This window comes from Bos taurus, chromosome 24 (assembly GCF_002263795.3).
Source record: "Bos taurus isolate L1 Dominette 01449 registration number 42190680 breed Hereford chromosome 24, ARS-UCD2.0, whole genome shotgun sequence".
Lineage (NCBI taxonomy): Eukaryota > Metazoa > Chordata > Mammalia > Artiodactyla > Bovidae > Bos > Bos taurus.
Genome location: NC_037351.1, coordinates 48,275,818 through 48,299,037, shown reverse-complemented (window position 1 = coordinate 48,299,037; position 23,220 = coordinate 48,275,818). Strand labels below are relative to the sequence as shown.

The 23,220-nt window shown below is 52.5% G+C and overlaps 1 protein-coding gene and 1 non-coding gene across 9 annotated transcripts in view; one reads left to right on the top strand and one right to left on the bottom strand.

Annotated features, from left to right (window-relative positions):
- CTIF (cap binding complex dependent translation initiation factor) overlaps positions 1 to 23,220 on the bottom strand; it is a 326,254-nt gene that overhangs the window by 247,330 nt on the left and 55,704 nt on the right. For 7 of the 8 annotated variants that reach the window (XM_005224342.5, XM_010819001.4, XM_015460146.3 and 4 more), the window contains exon 2: positions 1,454 to 1,655. In XM_005224342.5, coding sequence (XP_005224399.1) covers positions 1,454 to 1,633 — 180 coding nt within the window. In that variant the 5' untranslated portion in view covers positions 1,634 to 1,655. Of the gene's footprint in view, positions 1 to 1,453; positions 1,656 to 6,946; positions 7,061 to 23,220 lie in introns of those variants that run through there. The other variant, XM_059881084.1, reaches the window with a different exon arrangement.
- TRNAG-UCC (transfer RNA glycine (anticodon UCC)) lies at positions 20,461 to 20,533 on the top strand. Its single transcript has one exon. It is a non-coding gene; the product is annotated as a tRNA-Gly (tRNA).

Genomic DNA, 23,220 nt, shown 5'->3' with positions numbered 1-23,220 from the left:
AGATGGGGAAACAGTGGAAACAGTGTCAGACTTTATTTTTCTGGGCTCCAAAATCACTACAGATGGTGACAGCAGCCATGAAATTAAAAGACGCTTACTCCTTGGAAGGAAAGTGATGACCAACCTAGATAGCATATTCAAAAGTAGAGACATTACTTTGCCAACAAAGGTCCGTCTAGTCAAGGCTATGGTTTTTCCTGTGGTCATGTATAGATGTGAGAGTTGGACTGTGAAGAAGGCTCAGCGCCAAAGAATTGATGCTTTTGAACTGTGGTGTTGGAGAAGACTCTTGAGAGTCCCTTGGACTGCAAGGAGATCCAACCAGTCCATTCTGAAGGAGATCAGCCCTGGGATTTCTTTGGAAGGAATGATGCTAAAGCTGAAACTCCAGTACTTTGGCCACCTCATGTGAAGAGTTGACTCATTGGAAAAGACTCTGATGCTGGGAGGGATTGGGGGCAGGAGGAGAAGGGGACGACAGAGGATGAGATGGCTGGATGGCATCACTGACTCAATAGATGTGAGTCTGAGTGAACTCCGGGAGTTGGTGATGGATAGGGAGGCCTGGCGTGTTGCGATTCATGGGGTCGCAAAGAGTCGGACACGACTGAGCGACTGATCTGATCTGATCTGATCTGATCACCTCTGAACTTGCAACATTCCTGAGATGGCAGGATCATCCTCATTCACCAGATAAGAAAGCCAAGCCTCAGAGAAGTTGAGGGGTCTGCTTGCCTGAGGTCACACAGGCAGCTAGAAGCAATATGGAACCAACTTTTGAACAATGATCTACTGAGGATTTATCATGCTCAGCAAAGACACACTTGACATGGTCGCTTCCGTTAATGGTTCACATTCTACTCTGGAGAAGTGGAAACTTCCAAATCTCAACCCACAGTCTTTCAGCAGAGTTCACCTTCCACCAGGGCTGCCACAGACTGGCCAGCAGCAGGGAAGCTCCAGAGCTTCAGACCTGAGATTCTGGTCTGAAGGCTTCATGTGCGTCACGAGGTCTGGCACACAGAGCCCTGGGTGAGGCCTGAGAGACACGATCTTTGGCTGCCAACAACTGCCTGTATTCGACATCAGAGGACCCATTCAGAAGTGACAGACTTTTGATGGTGTGCCTTTGGATGAGCTTCAATCATCAGATGTCTGCTAGAACATGAGCTTGTGGCTCATGGAGCAGGGAGCAGTGCCTTGCACACAGCAGGTGCTCAATAAACGAGGGTTCCATGAATTCTGAGTCTGCCAGGCCCAAGCTGCCCAGTGGGGTCAGAGGGGCCAGGAGTGCACAGGCGGGGGCTTCCTGCCTGGATCCCACACTCTGGTTAGGGGGCCATCCCCACCTTGGCAATCTAGGGCCGCACTTGGCAGGGACGCTGCCTGGAGCCAGGGCCCCTTAGCACCCCTCTGAGCTTGCCGAGCCCCATGCCCTCCTGGGTGGTGTTACCTGGGAGACGTGGGACTGCGTCTTCTCGCTCTCGCCGTCACCCTCCGTCTTGTCGGCCAGCAGCCCCTGCACCTGGTACTCCAGCACGTAGCTGTCAATGAAGCGCTCCAGCTCCTCGATCTCCTGGGAGCGGCTGCTCCCGGCCTCGGAGGAGGCGGACGCTGCTGAAGAGTTCTCCATCCCTCCCACTCAGGGGCCTGGGCTGCGGGAGGCAGAGGACAGATGGGCTCGGTGAGACGACGCTGCTGGAGGCAGAGATAGGGACTCCACCTGAGAAGCCCTCCCCCTCCCGGAGGCACTCCCTCATCCATCCTGCCCTCTCCCAAGCTCTCGAGCAGTCAGTGGGGTGCCGGCTGGCCTTTATCGAGTGAAGAGGAAGCTGTCATTCCTCCTGGGGGGTCGGGAAGGAGACTCAGGCCCAGAGAAGGGCCAGTATTGTGCCTAATTGTCCAGCATTGTAACTGGCGCCATGCTGGGTGTCAGTTCATACCTAGACCTTACCACTCAGGAGAAAGTGGAAAATTGGACCCAGCCTACCACTCCAGCCCCATTTCCCAACATGGAGTTAACAAAATCTATCATAAAGCAGAATAAGACCGACTGCAGGTGTCTATGTCCCTAATTCCAGCACTGAGACATACAGGGGGTCCCCAGACACAGACGGTTTAAAGGGCCTGCGCCTCCAAGGAATACCTCCTTCCAAAGACATGTTTTCTTTTTGGACACCAGACTATTCCTAAATTTGGTGAAGACGGTAGGCGATAACGTGATTCTGCGGCCCTGTTAATGGTGTGTCCAGTAGGACACACGCTATACTCAGTCTCTAAGGACATGACTAGCTTTTAATGATACAATGTGTAAGGCCCAGCGGGTTGCCTGGGAGGGCATGGTTCAGCCTTGGACACTGCCTGGTCACCCTCCATAGAAGCATGACGCCCTCAGTAACAGCTCAGGCCCTCTCCCTGAGAAGCTTAACATAAAGTTTGACCAGTGTTCTATGGATATCTATTAAAGTCCACCAATAAAACTGCTGTCCCTAGGAGGAATTCCCTGGCAGTCCAGGGGTTAGGACTCTGCACTTTCACTGCATAGGACATAAGTTCCATCCCTGGTCAAGGAACTAAGATCCTATATGCCTTGAGGCATTGCTTAAAAAAAAATAAAAAGCTGTCCGTCTCCAAGAGGACTGGTTAACCTAGCAGCTGCAGGGGCCCAGGCCTGCAGGGACACCTCCACTGTCCACTCTTGTCCTCAAAGCTCCCCACAGCCCACCTGGAAGTTGAGAAAGCTAGAACCATTCTTACCACTAGGTCCCTTCCTAGCAGGGACACCCCCCAACCCCTACTCCTGACAGGAAGGGGCTTTAAAGCTGGTCTGGCGTCCCTTCCACTGTCTGGAAATCAGTGCTTTCCAGGGGGAGCAGACTGAGCAGAAAAAGCAGAGATTGCACACGGCTTCACCATCAGAACTAGTACAAGGGTCCTCTACCAAATCACCAGCCTTAGACACACAAAGTGAAGTGAGTGAGGTCGCTCAACAAAGACCCAAGTAAATGCACGGGCTGAGACCACAAAGGGCTTTCGGAGCCTTGAACGTGTTGTGGATAATAAAGACAACTTCCTAGTATGTTTAGAGAACACTTGAATTTCAAAACCCTGGATTACTGAGAGCTTTTTTAGGACACAGTTATTCACCAACACTTAAGAGTTTGTTGAGTTTTCAATCGTAATGGATCCAAAACAGGACAAGAAGCGGCCCGAGGGGTTCCAGAAATGCTGCGAGACCGTGAATGCTGACTCCCCCAAACCCTCGACAGGCTCCCTGGAGGCTGCGCGGACCACGGGAAGGATGGTCACGCAAGCGGACACACGTTCTCCAGCTGATTTCCGGATTCAGGTTTTGGCTCTTGGCTGCTGCATGAGATCCAGCCTCCCTTGGACCCTAGACCAGCTACAGAGGGTAGGTGCTGGGCTTCTGAGCTCAGTAACCTCGGGGCTCGTGGGTGTGTCCACCTGCCCCAGAGGGAGGAGACTATGGTTTCAGGCTTGGGTGCTCTCTTCAGACTGGGGGAACCCAGGGATGGGGGCCTGGGTGGCGGTGAGTGTGCAGGCAGGCACTTTGCTCAGATTGAAATAAGTGTGCCTAGTGGTGCGAGGGCCACTTCCTCCACCTGCCACCCAAGGCCCAGAGTGGTCTTACGTCCTTCCTACCACCAACCCCACCGCTCAGACAGCTGCCTCCTGCCCCCTGGCCACTCTGCTTTTTGTCCTGAATGTAAGTCAAGTGTGGCAGGCTTCAGAACTCAAGAGAGCCCTGAGCATACACCTTCTCCCAGTTACTCAATCAAACATTAACCTAGGAACTCCTGGGAGAGGATTTTGTAAATGTAATTAAACTCCAAGTCAGCAGACCTGAAGACTCAGAGTATTCAGGAGGGCCTGACCCAATCACATGAGCCCCTTACATCTGGGGCTGGAGGGAGAGACAGAGTTGCTGGCCTGAAGGAGAAGGAATGTGTGCAAGGTTCGTGGGCAGCCTTGAGAGGCTGAGAGCCATTCCTGGTCAATGACTGATCAGGAAAAGTGCTTCCGGCCTGCAACAGCAAGAAGTAAATTCAACAAGCCCTGAGTTTGGGGGCAGGTTTTGTCTCCCAGAGCCTCCAGACCAGAACTCAGCCTGACCGACACCCTGATTTCAGCTTCCTGCTATACCGAGAGGGGCTTCTGACTTCCAGCCCTGTGAGATGATAAACAGGCATCATTCTAAGCCTTTAAGTTTGTGGCAATAAACCACTAACACGGGATCCTCTTTCTGCCTCTGTGCTTTTGCTCACACTGTGTCCCTCACCCAAAGTCACTTTCCCCTTCCTTCCACCTGCCCAGTCTCAGGGTCCTTATACTCACGAGGGGCTAGAACCTTAGAGGCCAGTGCCAACTAGCCCAATCCCTGGCTTTAACAGCAGTGAGTGGGCAAAGGATTCACCCAGTCTCAGTCTAGGGGTATGAATACGGCAACCCCTATTAATAACAGGAGCTGCTAATGTACCTGCACGGGTAGCCTGGAACAGCACCCTCCTCAGCACTCCATCCAAGGCCTTCATCCACTTACCCCTCAGTGTAACTCTATGCAATCGATACAAAAAGAGAAAACTAGGGTTCAGAGAGGTTAAGTAACTTGCCCAAGATCACACAGCGGAGCTCCGGTCGACCTGCACCTCACTGCCTCTTTTTTAATTAGAATATAATTGCTTTACAACATTGCGTTAGTTTCTACTGTACAACAAAGTGAATCAGGTATGCGTGCGTGCTAAGTCGTGTCCAACTCTGCACGACCCCATGGACTGGTGTAGCCCGCCAGGCTCCTCTGTCCATGGGATTCTCCAGGCAAGAATACTGGAGTGGGTTGCCATGTCCTTTTCCTGGGGATAGTCCTCACCCAGGGATCAAACCTGCACCTCTTACATCTCCTACACTGGCAGGGGGTGCGGGTCCTTTACCACTAGTGCCACCTGGGAAGCCCAGCTCAGGTACATGCATACGTACATCCCCGCCCTTCTGGACTTCATCTCACTGCCCCCCCGCCCCGCCCCCGCCATCCCATCCATCTAGGTCATCACAGGGCATGGAGCTGAGCTTCCTGGGCTTTACCATCCCACCTCCTGGCAGCCTGCTCAGGCCCTCAGGAAATCTCCCACTCCTTTTACCACCGTCCTTCCAAAGCCCAGTGAATTCTTCAGTGCTGTGTGTGTGTGTGTGTGTGTGTCCTAACCTCCACTGGTCTGCAGGCTCGAGAGGGCTGGGCCCCGTGCCTCACTCACGCACGGCCCTGGGCAGGCGGCCGGCCTCAGCAGGATGGGGTGATAAGGTCAGTGCCCAGAGAAGGCTGAAAAGAAGCTGCCTGCAGAAAAGGCCAATGTCTAAGGCCCCGCCCATGATTCCTCGAAGAACTTCAGATCTTATCACGGGCTTCTGGCTCCTGTCTCAGGAGCGGGCAGAGGGCTGGGCTCCGTAGGAACTAGACAGGAGTGTTTCCAGGAGGACCGAGTGCCCGGCCCGGCCTGCACAGCAGGCTCAGCCCTGCCCTGCTGGGCCTTTCCATGGGCCTGTCACGGGGCCACACCATCATCCCGGGAGGGAGGCCAGGGGCAGAAATCACCCCCTCCTGGCTCACTGACGAAAGGGGGGACTTGAGACACATTCCCACCCTGGAGAATCCTGGTGCCCAGAGGGAAAAGGAGCAGCCCCCACACTGGTCGCTGGTCTTGGAGACACCCTCCTACTCCAGTCACTGCGGCCCAGGCAGGGTCTCCCGCGCAGCCTGACTGCACGTCCCCTCGGCTGCCCAGGGCTCCTCGGACACATGCCAACAGCCCCTGCAGGAGCCCCGCTGGCCCCTGCACCTCGGAGCGGGAGGAGCTGACAGCCACCGTGGCAGCCCTGGATGGGGACAAACCCTCCCTCTCGGTCTCTCAGATAACAGCTGAGGCACCTTCTCCGTGGTCCCGCAGGGTGACCCAGGGCACAGAGCCCAGAGGCCCAGTAGTGACCAGTCCGTGACGCCCCTTTGCCGACCCCCTCCTCCCGTGTCTCTCCCCCCAGGGAGACCCATTCCTAGGGCATCACTTGGGTTGGGCTCATTTGTCTGTTCTACAATGAACCCCAACCAGGGTGCAGGTCCCTCCTTCAGAAGAAAAGCCCCGAGCTTTCTCTCTTTACCAGAGAAGAGGGAGGTGGAAGAGAGGAGACTGGGCCTACATCATCCATCTCCTAGGCCATTAGCTAGGCACTCACTCCCTCACTTTCAACAAAGGTAAAGTATCTATAATTCAAAACATACCACTGAAGCCATTTTCAAGCATACAATTCAGTGGCATTAAGTACATGCATCAAGCTATGGTTTTTCCAGTGGTCATGTACGGATGTGAGAGTTGGACTATAAAGAAAGCTGAGTGCCGAAGAATTGATGCTTTTGAACTGTGGTGTTGGAGAAGGCTCTCAAGAGTCCCTTGGACTGCAAGGAGATCCAACCAGTCCATCATAAAGGAGATCAGTCCTGGGTGTTCTTTGGAAGGACTGATGCTGTAGCTGAAACTCCAACACTTTGGCCACCTGATTCGAAGAACTGACTCATTGGACAAGACCCTGATGCTGGGAAAGATTGAAGGCAGGAGGAGAAGGGGATGACAGAGGATGAGATGGTTGGATGGCCTCACCGACTCGATGGACATGAGTTTGAGCAAGCTGCAGGAGTTGGTGATGGACAGGGATGCCTGGCATGCTGCAGTCCATGGGGTCGCAAAGAGTCAGACACGACTGAGCAACTGAATTGAACTGAAGTACATTCACAGTATTATGTAAGCACCATCACTATCTATTTCCAGAAAATTGTCATCATCCCAACAGAAACCTGGTGCCCATTAAACAGCCCTCCATCCCCTGACACAGCCCCTGGCAACTGCTCTACTTTCTCTCTGAACTTGGCTCCTCTGCATACCTCATTTAGGTGGTGTCATACAACATCCGTCCTTTTGTGACTGGCTTATTTCACCTCTGATGTTTTCAAGACTCATTCATGTTGTAAAATGTGTCGGAATTTCACACCTTTTTGTGGATGAATAAGACACTGTGTTACAATAACAGACTTATGTATGGACCACATTTTGTTTATCCATTCACTCATCAATGGACACTCAGGCTGTTCTCACCTTTGGCTATTGTGATTAATGCTGCTACGAACATGGGTGTACAAGTACCTGTTTGAGTTCCTGTTTGTAATTCTCTGGGGTAAAAGCCTAGAAGGACCTCTCTGCTTTTAACGTAAAAACAGTGAGGAGGCCCAGAGTGAACTCCAGGCTGGTGGAGACCAGGGAAATAAAGAGATACTTCTCTCCAGGACTTGTTCTGCTCCCTTCCGGCTAGTGCTCTGGGGTCTCCTCCTGGCTCTGCTTCTCATTCACAGGATATGTGCTCAGTCACTCCAGTTGTGTCCAATTCTTTGCGACCCCGTGGACTGCAGCTCACCAGGCTCTTCTGTCCATGGGGTTCTCCAGGCAAGAATACTGGAGTGGGTTGCCATGCCCTCCTCCAGGGGATCTTCCCAACCCAGGGATCGAACCCGTGTCTCCTGCACTGGCAGGTGGGTTCTTCACCACCACCACCACCTGGGAAGCATGGATCAGGGTGGGAAATCCCTTCTTCACCACTAACACCCACCTGGGAGGCATGGATCAGAGTGGGGAATCCCCAAACAGCTAGGCTGCTGGGTAAGCTGAGAGCCAGCAAGAAGAGCTTCCGTTTTAATGATTAGTGAAAAGTGGAAAGGGGGCTGGGCCCAGAGGAAGAAGAAAAAGAGGAGAGGTTGGACGAGGAGAAGAAACACCTCTTGTAGCTGCAGCCATCCAAGATATGGCCTGTGGGGCTGCAGCCAGATCTCAGGAACATGCCCTTCTGTCTTTGGGGCTCCCCTCCTCGCGCCGCCGTGCCCCCCAGCCCCTGCCAGGTGATGGATGCCCAGGAACAAAAAGGCAGGCAGCAGGCATGGGGAAAGTGCTGAGGCCGAACTTTGCTGTAAAGGGCAGGCAGCCCCAGAGCCTGCAGGCAGGAGGCGGGGCCCGGGTGGGCACAGCTGCAGGAGGGGCACAGAGGGGCTGAGGCCATGGGGCACTGTGGTTCCTTGGGAAACCAGCGTCAGCAAAGGCACTTCTGCTGACACCGCGGGCTCAGGCTGAGGTCAGGAATCTCGCTCCCCCCACCCTCGGGGCCTGCCTGCCTCTCAACCTTCGCAGGGGCTCACAGAGCTACATCAAGGACGCGGGGTGTACAGGAGAAGGCAGGGCCCAGAGAGGAAAAGCTGGAACCATCCCAGCCTTCTCAGCATCCTTTCGCATCGGCCCTGTGACAAATGGCATTAGCAGCTGTAAATGTAGCCAATCCCTTTAAGAACAGCCAGGCATTAGAGGAATTACCTCCTCCCCAACCCCAGGACCAGTTCAGTGACCTGCCAACCAGATGACAGCCTCTGCTTAGCGGCCTGCCAGCTCTTCTCAGGGGGCACCCAACAATTCCGGGCCCCGGAAAGGGCAGCCCTGTGCCCCTCACCCTCCAGCGGACCCTTTCGCCTCAGGCCTTCAGCACACAGCTCGGCCAGGACTTTCTCAGAGAGGAAGCCCAGGGCTCATTTCCCGGCTTTCGGCTCCACAAAGGGTCTGGCCTCCTGGTCCACAGGCCCCGCTACAGGGAGTGGGCTAGTGACCCCGGGGGGACTCACGGGTCTGTCCCCGCAAACCCAGCAGGACAGCAACTCTGCAGATGGATAACAGGCCCCTCTGAGCTGTGGTGGGCGGCAGGGCCCAGCCAGTCAGCACCACTCCCCCACTGCTGAATGAATCGCATCCACCACTGCTTCTCCACCACCCCTTTCCCAAGCTGCTGGGCCTCAGTCCCCCGTCCGGACCCCCTCCAGCGGGTGCTCCTGGTGACCCCGCTCCACACCAAGGCCTGCCCTTCTCCCTTCCTGCCTCCACACAGAGCTGACAACTGGCACCTACACACAGAGCCTGTAGTCCCCAGAGCAGGGCCAGGCCAGGCCGCCCCGCTGGGAGTGTGGGAGGAGAGAGGCCAGCTGCCAGGGGAGGAGGGCGCCCAGAGCCCTCCCCGAGGAAACCACGGGCACCCCCTTCACCATGTCCTGCTGCCAAGCCACCCCTCCAAGTCCAGCCCACGTCCCACCTCCTGCACAGACAGGACTCAGGAAGAATGCCTTCCCTTCCCCTCAAGCTGCAGCCCTCATGCTTAGGGACTCTGGGCCTGCTAGTGTTCACCACAGAAAAGCAGGGGGCTTTGGGAGAGGCCTCTGTGCACAGGAGCCTCAGACCCTCAACCACCGGAAGTGGAGAAGTTCAGAAACACCAGGAGGAGCTGGAGGCTACCTCAGATATCAGCATCGCTTACCGTCGCAGAAGTGAGGACACCCGGTGTCCCCCACATGATACCAGTGTAACCCTCTGTCACTCAAACATCAGACAGGTCTTAGCTAGGGCGGTGTTTTTCTAACTGCAGGTCTCCGTGGCTTTTGTGGACTGCAAAATAAACTGAAAAAAATCCAGGAGACACAGGTTCGATCCCTGGCTGGGGAAGATCCCCTGGAGGAGGGCATGGCAACCCACTCCAGTATTCTTGCCTGGACAATCCCATGGACAGAGGAGCCTGGTGGGCTACAGTCCATGGGATCACAAAGAGTCAGTCATGACTGAGCACACACAAGACAAAATCATGATCTCAGCATTAAAATGGTAGAATGCAGTTGAAAATTCCAGTGAGTAACACACATTAAAAGTGGAACTATTGTTTCATGGAAATTTTGTCTCATCTAAATATATCACGGAAATATATTTTTATTTCTGTGATGCGTGGTCAAAAGAGTTTATGAAAAGTGGCCCAGAGCAGCGCTTCCCAAACTTGCACATATGCAGTGATCACAGGCGATTTTGTTAAAATGCAGATTTGGATTCAGTGGACCCCAGGTGGGGCCCGAGAGGCTGCATGTCTCACCAGCTCCCAGTTGGTGATGTTGCTGCTGGTCAGAGGACCATGCTTTGCATAGCCAAGATCTAGAAAAACCTGTCACATCCTTTCTATCCACTCTTCAGCTATTCCATCCTGGCTGGAAGATGGGTAGATTCTCCATCCTGACTCTCTGGCCAGCTGGCCAGCTCCCAGGGTAAGGGGCAGTTTCTCTCATGGCTGACTTAGGGTCAGGCAGGACCTCAACAGGCTGAATGAGTGTTTATCTGTGGGCCCTAGGACTGCCTACTTCCACCCTCGGATCTCAGCATCAGGAACACATAACAGCACTCGCTTAGAATCCAACAGGGCCAGACATACTCATCTGCTGTCACCAAGTTGGAGGGGCTCCTGAAATCTAAGCCATGTGACCTCAACAGATCTTAAGAGAATTCAGCGGTCCAGCCACTGCTCTATCTCTGGATGCTCCTGCTGTCCTTTATCGTGTAGATGAGGACACTGGAGCCCAGAGAAGGGGAGGACCTGCTTGGAGCCATTCAGATGCCTAAGGGATAGAGCCTGGCCTGTAATGCAGGTCCCCAAGCCCCTGAGAGTCTCCCATCCCCAGAAACCCCCTCCTGAGCTGAGTCACCTCTCCCTTCCCCCTGTGACTGCCAACGTCTTTGGACCCCAAGAGCAGTTCTGGGTCACAGTCATTAACATCAGCCAGTTACTCCTAAATAACAGACGATGCCCAAGTCATTGCACCATTTTCACACCCTCACTCCACACAGGGCCCTGGGCCAAGCTCTGTGGATCTTTCAGAGCTTCCATGGAGAGACCACAGGACCTGGGCCTCACTGCTCTCTCCCCAGAGCAGCCTCCGGATAACTGAGAAGCTGGACTGGTTTTGCCAGTTGGGGTACAGATCACCACGAGCCTGGAAGGCAGGAGGGATGCTGCGAACCCTTCTCTCCCCAGCATGCTCACCACAGCAGCACCAGGAGAGGCATCTGAGAAGGGAGTCTGGGGAAGACAGAACAGATGCACCCATCGCGGTCCATGCACAGGACACCCCATCACATTCCAGTCTCTCAACTGGGATTTCCTCTGGAGGAAAAAGGGGCTTCCCAGGTGGCGCAGTGGTAAAGAATCCGCTTGCCAATGCAGGAGACGCAAGAGATTCAGGTTCAATCCCTGGGTTGAGAAGATCCCCTAGAGGAGGGCATGGCAACCCACTCCAGTATTCTTGCCTGGAAAATCCCATAGGTAGAGAAGCCTGGCAGGCTATAGTCCATGGGGTCGCAAAGAGTCGGACATGATTGAGCGACTGAGAATGCACGCTGGAGGAAAAATAGACACTCTCCAACCCTGCGGAGGCCTCCATACCAGCAGAGGAGCCCAGACCAACTAGGAGGAGGGCATCCAGGATGGACTCGGGATGCACAGCCCCTGCTCTGTCCCTGGACGGCCCTGCTGTCCAGGTCTGCCCTCCCCTCCAGCCTCCGGGGCCAACAGGAGCCTCCACGGGGCTCCAGGCACTGACTCCACACCTGCTCCCTCCGCCAAGCACAGGCTGCCTCCGGACACCTTCTCATCCTCCCCTGTGCTGTTACCCAACTCTTATCCTGCTCTTGAATTTTTTATGGGGTTTTATCTTGTCCTGACAAGACTTCACGGTCCTTGGAGGCCCTGCTTCTTCCTGTATTTCTCACCATCCCAAGCCCAGGACGGCAGACTGGCCTACGGCTCCCCAGCCCTCTCATGTCCAGCCTGGGGCACTCCTTCCCTAAGAGTGGGGTTCCCCAGCTCCTTTGCCCACTGCTGCTGGGCCCAGGCTCCCCTCCAGCCCCCTTCCCAGCTCTTAGAATGGTGCAGCCAAGGATGCTTGGGGGTGGGGAGGGGCGGGGGGGAACCTGTCCCATCCCCCACCCCTACATCTGCCAGAGTCACCTGGTCTCAGAACCAAGACTGCAATCTCTTCCCACCACATTCTAGACCTTTCTTAAGGCAACTCACCTCCACAGGTAATGAGCACCTGTATGCTGTATGCTGTGCCCCACAGGTTTGAGGAAGCACGGAAGTCACAGGCCCCAGGGTCACTGGTCAGCCAAGCCCCACACCTGGCGGGAGTCAGGTACCTTCTTCCCTGCCCCCTCCCCCTAAGACAGAGGAACATCACAGTTCCGGGTTCCAACGCTGGCTAAACCAAGCTCTGTAACCTTGGGTAGCCTGTTTCTGCATCTTTAAAGTTGACTGGTAATAAATGTACCATCTCGGTAAAGTGTTGGGAGGATGAAGTGAGAAGGAACTCATGAGAAGTTGAGAGTGTGGGTCCCACCCCCAGCCTTCAAAAGCTTCCGAGTTGACGGACAAAGAGTGGAAACTTGGAGCACGCCCGGACGGGAGCCCCATGGTGCCCTGCTCTGAGCTCGGCGCCACACCTGGGAGAGCAGCCCAGGTGAAGGCCTCAGAGCTCCTCCGGGCCTCGTGGCCCAGTGCCAGTCTCAGGCGACACCCTCTCCACTGCCTCGTTCCGGGCATTCAGGGTCCCCAGCATCCTGCTCCCTGGTAACACCCTCTCCACTGCCTCGCTCGGGGCATCCAGGGTCCCCACCATCCTGCTCCCTCCTGGCCAGGGCTTCGCAAGCCAGCCCAGCTGGAGCAGTGACAGGCCTGGGTGGTTTCCGAGAGGCTGGTGGGGGGTCTCAGGAGCTGGAGCAGGCTCCACACAGCCTGTCCCTGGGGGTGGGAGGGCAGGGGGCTGTGACCCCTGGGCCAGTCTCACCACTGAGGAGGACAGCTGGCTCCCTCCGAGACCAGCATCCCTTCCCTCTGCCCTCCTCACCCTACAGGCCGCTCAGTCAAGCCCACCTCCTGATGCCACCCTGACCACCCCAGCCCACAGAGTCCCCCTGAACACCCACAGCAGCTGCCCACTGGGCCTTTCAGCCTCTGTCCCCGCCACCTTGGATGACCAACTCTTCCCACACAGGCACGTAACCACAAAGCAGAGGCCGCAAAGGCTCATTCGGGGTCATGCCATTTCGTCTGTCCAGTATTTTTAAAATCTTCAAGCCAATTTTACAAACCAGAAGATGTCACGGTAAAATCCCCATTTCTGATTTTCTTCAAAGACCGGGAGATCCACCAATACTGGCCCACCTCCCCACGCTGGAAGCATGACCAAAGCGAGGCTGAGCTCTTCAGATAGGGCAGGCAATGGCCAGTTCTCCACTGACCCCAACGCTCCCTAAAGTCTCCCCACGGCCCACAGCTATCACTCTCATGAGGCTCCACTCACTCACACGTTACCTGCCTGGTCCTCACTAACATCCAAGTTTGAGACCCTCCTGCAAGAAAGTAATGAGAAGTGTCCCTAAGAACCTGGCAATCAAGAACAAGGATTGTCCCCTGGGAGCTACAATGGGAAATCAATACACAACAGTCCAAAATAGAAACATGCAGAGTCACTGCAAAGGGGGAGAAAAGAAGGTTTCCAGATCAGCAGGACGCCACCCTAACCTGGTTGAAGACAAGCCACAGAGTTATTACAGGAAGACTGTGTCACTCTGCAATGATTGAGCTGCACTGGAAACAGAAAACTGTCAACCACAGAAGGCAGTGTACCCCCTAAGTCTGTTCAGGGAAAGAGGTGCACCTCCTGGGTGTCTTGAGGGGGTCCAGGTAAATGGACAGGGTTGTCCCACTGTTCCCTGTAAAGCCCCCACCGCACTCCAGCTCAGCCCTAACGCGGTCTCAGGGGCTGCCTCCTTCCTCGGCTGAACTACAAGCTCTTGGAGGCCGAGGACACGCCTGCTCCTTTCCCTGTGACCTGGGAGCCAGACCTGAGCCCACTGCAGACATTCAGTTAATCACTGAGTATTTGATATGAAATTAAAAGACGCTTACTACTTGGAAGGAAAGTTATGACCAACCTAGATAGCATATTCAAAAGCAGAGATATTACTTTGACAACAAAGGTCCGTCTAGTCAAGGCTATGGTTTTTCCTGTGGTCATGTATGGATGTGAGAGTTGGACTGTGAAGAAGGCTGAGCGCCAAAGAATTGATGCTTTTGAACTGTGGTGTTGGAGAAGACTCTTGAGAGTCCCTTGAACTGCAAGGAGATCCAACCAGTCCATTCTGAAGGAGATCAGCCCTGGGATTTCTTTGGAAGGAATGATGCTAAAGCTGAAACTCCAGTACTTTGGCCACCTCATGTGAAGAGCTGACTCACTGGAAAAGACTCTGATGCTGGGAGGGATTGGGGGCAGGAGGAGAAGGGGACGACAGAGGATGAGATGGCTGGATGGCATCACTTGACTCCATGGACGTGAGTCTGGGTGAACTCCGGGAGTTGGTGATGGACAGAGAGGCCTGGCGTGCTGTGATTCATGGGGTCGCAAAGAGTTGGACATGACTGAGCGACTGATCTGATCTGATCTGATCTGATTTGATATGAACTGGAGCATATACAAGGCTGAATGCTGAAGAATTGATGCCTTTGAACTAAAGCGCTGGAAAAAACTCTTGAGAGTCCCTTGGACAGCAAAGAGATCAAACCAGTCAATCCTAAAGGAAATCAGCCCTGAATATGCATTGGAAGGAACGATGCTGAAGCTGAAGCTCCCATACTTTGGCCACCTGAAGAGCTGACTCACTGGAAAAGACCCTGATGCTGGGAAAGATTAAAGGCAGGAGGAGAAGGGGCGACAGATGGTTGGATGGCATCACTGACTCAATGGACATGAGTGTGAGCAAACTCTGGCAGAGACAGGGAAGCCTGGTGTGCTGCAGTCCACGGGGTTGCAAAGAGTCGGGCATGACTGAATTACTAGACAACAACAATTTGGGGCTTCCCTGGTGGTTCAGTGGTTAAAAAAAAAAATCCGCCTGCCAATGCAAGAGACATGGGTTCGATCCCTGGTCTCGGAATATTCCACATGCCTCGGAGCAACTAAGCCCGTGCATCACAACTACTGAGCCTGTGCTCTAGAGCCAGGGAGCTGCAACTACGGAAGCCCGTGCCCCCTGGAGCCTGTGATCCACAAGCCAAAGCAATGAGAAGCCCTTGCATCGCAACTGGAGAGCAGCCCCCACTCACAACTAGAGAAAAGCCCTCACAGCAACGAAGACCCAGCACAACCACAAAGAAGTAAACACAGGGTTAAACAACAACACCTTGATGATGAATTCTCAGCAATCAGAAAATGGATGACAAGTAACTGAGGTTCTGTCCCTTTGGTAATCAGCAGGCAGGTAGCAGCTGGCTGCCAGTGGGCAGAGATGGGGGGGCGCATGTTAGCAGTGAAATTAGCTAGCACGGCAGGCTGGGGGAAGACCCCTCTTTGGCTGACTAGCCTGCATGTATCACACACGATGCTGGAAGCCCACTGGACAGCAACCACAGGGATCTAAAACTTGACTCAGTGCCTGGGTGCTTATTATTCTCCCTGCATCCGCCAGGAACTGTGGGCAGAACTGAACAGCACGAGCCTAGGAGTGTAAAAACCACAGAAAATGGAAGCCCAGACCCCCTGATTCCAGGCCCTGAGCCAGCACACCCGTGTTGCCCCTGTCTTTGGTGGAGGACCCCAAGAGGGGTGCTCCTACTCAGGGCCAGCTGCACTTGACCTTCACTGAAGCAGGAAAGCAAGCCATTAATATTATATTCCCCACAGACTGTACTCCCCATAGATTCCAAACTATTTCCCTCTAATATCATACGTACTTTTCAAATTAAACTATACACGGTTCCCTTGACACACAAAAGAAAACAACTAGTATTTACTGAGCATTTACTATGTGCCAAACTCTGTGTTAAATGCTTGTCATATATTTTACGTTAATCCTCAAGACACTCCTATAATGTAGGCACATTTTTGGTCCCATTGTACAAATCAGGAAACCGAAGCAGAGAGGAGTTGCCCAAGGTCATCTGTTAGGGGGTGAGCTGAGTCAGGTGTTGAGCCCAAATGGCTCCAAGATACAGTATGCTGAAGAAATAGAAGTGAGGAGCCCAGAGCCCCACCCACTCAACAAACCAATCCTGGCCCAACATCGCCCATGAGCTGCTGGGCCCCATGGTCACTCCTGAAGCGGGCCCTGGAGCTGCTCCGGGTTAAGGATTTGTGCCTTTCACAGGATAGCAGAGTAAGCTGCCATCGGATATGAATGACTGAATCAGATCTTAAATTATCTGCCGAGCTTGGGCTGGGGCCCTGGGCCTCCTGCCCTTGGGTCTGCGCAGTCCAGCACCACCCTGGCAGACGTCTCTGTCACCGCACGTACGAGGGAGACAGGTGTGCGTTGCCACTTCCCTCTTACACACGGGGACCCTGGAACAATGTGCACATGGCTTCCCAACAGGAAGGACCACAACCCAGTCATCCTGACTCTAGCCCCGGGGGTTTCCCCAGGAGCAGCAGCAGCTCAGGGTCCCACCGCCTTGCGGCATGAGCCAATAAATCACCGACCGTTCCCACCAGTTTGTGTTGTGATGGGGTAGAAACTGAAGGATGAAGGGGAAAGGGACTGGCTGGAAGGGATGAAAGCCCTATGTGCTACAGAGCCTTCTCCAGGACAGAAGGGATGGGAAAGCCAAGTTCTGCAGACCACAGGCCTCTGCTGGCTACGGCTGTTACCTTGTAGAGCACAGAACCCAGTTACCAAGTTCTCGGCAATGACGGCCAAGCCAGAGATGAGAGCTACTGGCCATGGCCACATTGCAGGCTCAGGTATGAGACTTCTCCTGGGGCTGGTTTTTCCCAAGTGTTTCTCTCTGGGACAGGCTAAGGCCATGTGTTTAGGAAAACAGGCAGCCAGAAAACATGAGTCCAGATCACTCCCATTGGGCACCCATGGGAGTATGCGGTCTTGTGGACCTTCTAGAGTATCATTTGGTCTCTCCCATCATTGTACTTTCAGGGCAGGGTAGGAGTTCACAGAACTTGGGTGGGAGGACTGTGGACTGGCTGATCCCGGGCTTCTGTGACCTAGGAGCTCTCCCGGGGGGCTAATTTAAGGCAGTGGCAGGAAGGACTCCCAGAGGCAGCCAGATGCCTTTCAGTGGGGAGAGAGAACTCGCCTGGTGGCAGATCTTGATGGCTGCTCTTATTAGGCCATCACAGTCACTGGGCTCTATCTCCCATTATCCCTGTGGTTAGTTCCCCTCGCTAGAGTGGGAGCAGCAGATAGCCTCTTTAGGGGTGCCCAGCAGGAGCAGTCTGGAGCCAGTTACAGCCTCAGGGAGCAGACTGAGTGGCTAACTGGCAGATAATTAACTGAGAGATTCCCCACAGCCCTCTGCAAGCTCTGCTGAGAAGGGGAGAGGAGGATATACAAAGCCAAAAGGGGCCTCTATTGTCTCCAAAGTCATTGGATGTCACTCCAGAATCCTGGGAGCTGAGATGCAGAATGGTCTTTGTACATTGAATCAAGTGTGAGCGATGAGGATGTGGAGAAATTAGAAGGCTCGTACACTGATGATGGGAATGAAAAAGGATGTAACTGCTTTGGACAACAGTCTGGTAGCTCCTCAAAAGATTACACATATAGTTAATATATGATCCAACAATTCTGGTGTGTGTCTGTATACACATAATGCGTGCTAAGTTGCTTCAGTTGTGTCTGACTTTTGCGACCCTAAGGACTATAGCCTGCCAGGCTCCTCTGTCAAGCTCTATGCAAATCTAGAAGACCTAAAACTAACATCAAAAATAGATGTCCTTTTCATCATGGGGAATTGGAATGCAAACATAGGAAGTCAAGAGATACCTGGAGTAATAGGCAAGTTTGGCCTTGGAGGACAAAACGAAGCAGGGCAAAGGCTAACAGAGTTTTGTCAAGAGAACACACTGATCATAGCAAACACCCTTTTCCAACAGCACAGGAAACAACTCTACACATGGACATCACCAGATGGTCAATACCGAAATCAGACTGATAATACTCTTTGCAACCAAAGACAGAGATGCTCTAAACAGGCCCAGAGGAGCATCATTAACACATGGGAGGAATGTTATTCTTTGGTCATTTGTTCCAAATGACCAAAAAATGCAAATAAAACTACTAGATATAAAAACAGGAGAAAACTTGGAAGGCAAATTCCAAGACCCACCGTTATTTTACAAGACACAAAGAAAAGAAAAACCGCTGCCAATTAAACTATGACATAATGCCGTAGTGACAGTCCTGAGTGCAAACAAATTGGTCACATGAGCTCTGAGGAGGTTTCATCTCTTTTGAGGGATTGGAGAATTTCTCCTGCCTTTGGTGGCATGCAGGAGACTGACAATTCCTGTTGCTTTAAAAGAAACTATGAAATTGCAGCCTTTCCTCCAACACATACTTGCTTTTCTAATATCAAATCAAGGCCCCACTACTGCTTCCATGTCCCTCTGTGGACACAATAACATTTGGTATCAATAATAAATTACAGTGAGATCTTTTGGAAGACATTTTGAGTGACAATTCACATAACAGGTGGATGACCAACAACACACCTAATTCAACTGAGGTCAGACAGTCTGATCGGCAGGACCACATTCACAGCTGCTCAGGAAAGGACAGCTACGCCATGTGACACAGCGGCTCTGCCATGTGGCTAATAGCCAGTGGTAATGAAATGCACCCTTGTTCCAGAGATACTAACAGGTGGGGGGAAAGCATGGCTCCCAGAAGCAATGAAGAGGGCAAGCCAATCCCTCATATTACAGATCAGGAAATGTAGGCACAGAGCTGTGACGTGACACATCCCAAACCATGCAGCCACGACTAAAACCCCTATTAGCTGAGATTTGTGCCAATGTTGTTTCCTTTCTACTCCCTCAGGCTACCTCCAGGAGACTGCTATCTCTAAGCTTCTCTTATATTTTCTTGCTTAAAAAAAAAAAAAAAACTCAGGCTTTTAGAGCATATACAACAATAAGATGAACATATCAGTACAAATAGTCTCAGTCCTACAAGCCCATGAAGATGGGCTCATTCCAAAGCCATCTAAGGGACCACTTTAAACATGTATGTAGGCAAAGAAGGACCATTAGTTTATAGCTGTCAGGAGACTGCACTTCCACTCCCCACAGGGGATCCCCAGGCTGCCACCCAACAATATTGTGCCATGTTTATGAATGAGGCTGGCCAGGTGTTTTCTTTGAGTTACATGCTCTCCCTGTGGGTGGGGGCCCAGGGGAGACAGCCTCCCCATCAGATTGCCTGTGAAGAGTCTGGAAACACCCTTGCTGAGCCTGATGTTAGAAATCCCCGTGTCTGTTGCATGCAGATAGAATATCGGGAGTTCAGGAAACTGCTAAATTGACTCTCAGTATCTAAACATGCTGTTTGCATCCTGACAGCATATCTGTCTTTACAGGACACTGGATCAAGATGGGGAAAAACACGTTTTTATTTTGTGAGCCTGGGGTTGCAGAGCTGGCCCCTTGACATGAACACAGATTAACACAGTCAAGTCCTCTTTGCTTCAACAAAAAAGTTCTTTTTCTTTTCCTGTAGCTGGATAAAAGAAAGAGCCTAAAGTCTTCAAGGTGAGGACAGATCCAGTTAATCGGAACTCAGATACACTTCCATGAGTAGAAGACAGAAGCCTGAAAACCGAACCAGAAACAGGCCTGCCCAACGTGGATGAGGATAGTGGCCTGTGTTAACAGCCAGTCTGCATGGCGGCGAGCAAGGAGAGCACAGCTCAGATTTCAGCAAGGGTCACGGTCTCACCAGGGACACCAGTGCAAGATGGAATTAATGAGAGGCGAGCTGCACTGGGGCTGATGTAACAGGAGGCCACTCAGGGCTGGAAGACTGGGGAAAAAAGAAAGAACTAGCTATGGTGCAAAAGGTAGCCAAGAATTTATCTAGCATCCAGCACTGTCAACAGAGAAGAAAGCAACCAACATTCCAGTCTATTTGTAGTGCAAGCCAGGAACACAGCTGGGGACACTGAGCTGTCAGAGCTCCAAAGGAATAGCCCTTCCGCTCACCCCCTGCCCTTTATTCTGGCTCTGCCCTTGACTCAACGCACCACAAACACCTGCCACTTCCTCAGCGCATGCCAGGCGCCCTGCTAGACGCTGGGTACCAGGTGAGACGTGGCCTCTGCCCTGAGGATCCCCCGGGGTGGCAGGCAGAAGATGGGGCATGGTTGGAATTCCCACTCAGGAGCCTCAAAGACATGAGTACAAAGGGACACTCGGGAGTCAGCCCAGGGCTACTGGGTAGACAGACACACCGCACGACCCCCAAAGAGGTCCTGAATCCTCGGTGACTCAGTCTCCCCAAGGGATAAACCCCAGCTTGACAGGTCAGTTGAGAGGATTATGTAAAAATATGTAAACTGAGCACAGTTTCAGTCAAACAGTAGGCCATCAATACATGATGCATATACTTGGTGTGCTTATCTCAAACATGCATTAGACGCTCCATAAACACTGGCGCTTAATAATTTGCCTGGTGAATAATAACAAATATTCTTAACAAACAATTAATCATTTGTTCCCTGGTGGTCTAGTCGCTAGGACTCTGTGCTTCCAATGCAGGGGGCCCGGGTTCAATTCCTGGCCGGGGAATTAGATTCCACATACCATACACAGAAATAGCACGCCCCAGCTAAGAAGATCCTGTGTGCTGCAACTGAGACCCGGTGCGGCCAAATAAGTAAATAAACTTTTTTAAATAGCAATAATAACTTGTCTGGGTGACCACTTAACAGTATATACAATGATTGAATCATTACGCTGTACACTTGAAACTATTAATAATATAACGCTCTATGTCAATTATTCCTCAGTTAAAACAAACCAAACCAAACCAAAATAATTTGTCTGGGAAAGAAGGTCAGAGATCATCTTCCTTGAGTGACCTTGGAGGAGGATGGGAGGTCTGCTGGTGGGGGAGGGCACAGGGACTGCGTCACCAAGGCACCAGCAAGCCTGTGTGCTGTCCCGTGAGGCCCTGATCCCCTCCAGGGCCAGGGCACATCACTGTCTCCACTACTGAGGGCCTGGGTTCAATCCCTGGTCAGGGAACTAAGATCCCATAAGCCATGCAGTGTAACCATATATATATACATATATATTATATATATATAATATATATATGAAAGTAAAGTGAATTTGTTGGTCACTCAGTCACTTCCAACTCTTTGTGACCCCATGGACTATAGCCCGCCAGGTTCCTCTGTCCATGGGGATTATCCAGACAAGAATACTGGAGTGCATAGCCATTCCCTTCTCCAAGGGATCTTCCCAACCCAGAGATTGAATCCGGGTCTCCTGCACTACAGGCAGATTCTTTACCATCTGAGTCACCAGGGAAGACCCCACAAATATATATGTGTGTGTGTGTGTGTGTGTGTGTGTGTGTGTGTGTGTGTAAGTAAATAACAAAATAAGATTTGGGCATTTTTATAAGCAAGAAACAACAAACTTTGGTTTAAGAGAAAAAAAAAAAGTTGGCTGTGGGGTCCCTCTGGCCTGTTGATCACTGGGTTAGAACGCTGGCTGGGAGGAACCTCGGCTGTCCCAGCCCAGGGCAGCTGGTCACTCGGAGGGTAACCCCGGCTAGGAGGCACCTGCCACACGGAATGCCAGGCCAGCAGAGCCTTCTGCTCACAGCCCTCCTGCAGGGACACCGCCTCGTGTGCAAGGCCTTCCCATGTCCATGAGCTGTCTGGCACAGAGGTCATTTTCTACGCTGGCAATGTGCGAGGGCCCCTGCTGAGTGGATGGCATGGTTTCCACCTGTCACCCTGTGCGTCACCGCTTAATCTAGAAACCTGCTGACCTCTTGCGGAGCCCAGAGGTGGGAAATGGGAGCAACGCTGGGGTTGCCCCCCACCCCAGCACAGCCCGTCCCCGGGAAGAAGGCTGGGGGTGGGAGGTGAGGACCAAGAAATAACCCCCATAAAGCCCTTGTAACTCATGCTGAATGCGTCGATACAGTCAGTAAATGCCAGTGCTGTCATTACTGGTGCCACCTTCCTCGTTCCTGCTCTGGGTGTTGCTATAGCACTCCTCTGTTGTTTTTTATTTTTTATTTTTTTTTACCTCAATGGGACGTTCAGGAGCCCGCATGCCCACACAGCAGTGCTGTGCCATCATTACAAAAAACTTCCCGGCAGTGGAGTCTCCTGCTGGCAAAATACCAAAGGGAAATATGTTCTCAAGCTCTGATTTTAAATGCCCTGAGATGGCACATGCCATAGGCTTCTACCCAACTCCCCTGCTGCCCCGCAGGCTCTTTACTTCCAGGTACAGTCTAGAGACCAGGAAGGCTCCAGCCTTTCTAAGCAGCCTAAAATGGGAGAGGCGCCCGCCACACCTTCCTGCATTGCTAATCACATCACACATCTAACTTCCTTCACACCGAGGCCTCTGAAACCTTCTTAAACGTTAATGAGCAGAATTTCACAGATTAAACTGTATGGTTTCCATTTCGTCTCTTGGGACTTATGAAAGAAAGTGAAGTTGCTCAGTTGTGTCCGACTCGTTGCGACCCCATGGACTATAGCCTACCAGACTCCTCCATCCATGGGATTTTCCAGCAAGAATACTGGAGCGGGTTGCCATTTCCAAGACAAGCCAAATATGAGGGATACCTCTGATTGCCAAGCAGGAAAAACCTTGAAACTTGGTAAAGACCCCAGAATCTCCCCCAATCCCCCCAGTAACCTCAGCTGGGGTTTCCCTGTCCCCCACGCTATTTGCCCGACACTTAAGACACTCAAGCTTGGTGATGCCCACTGGAGGTCTAAGGAATTCAGCTGCAGGGTCTAGGAGCCAAAGCATGGGCTGGAAAGGATGAGGAAGCAATGGAATAGAAGGTGCCAGAGGCCCCATCATGGGCCCGGCTGTAGGTATAGGTCTATTGCTTTGGCCATTGGGTCTCCTCATCAGAATCAGCCCAAGTTCTCAGGCTCAAGCAAAGAGAACCCAGCAAGGCCCTCCTTTAGCTCAGGGGGATGGATCTGCATGCCAGCACACAGGCTGCATCCTTGATCCATTCCTGCCCAGACAACTCCTATCCACACCTCAAGACCCTTCTCCCAGGCCTGATTTTCTGGTGAGCTATCTGTTGAACTCACACATCTGTTTCCTTTTAGATGTTGCAGGTCCCTTACATCTTTTTTTTCCTCCTATCCTGCGACCTCACGGAGATTTTCCAATCTCCCTCACAGAAAGTAGAGGCCAATGAGATGTAAAAGGAAGTTAATGGGTGGGAAACACTTTAAAGGGATTGACTGAGCCGGCATGTA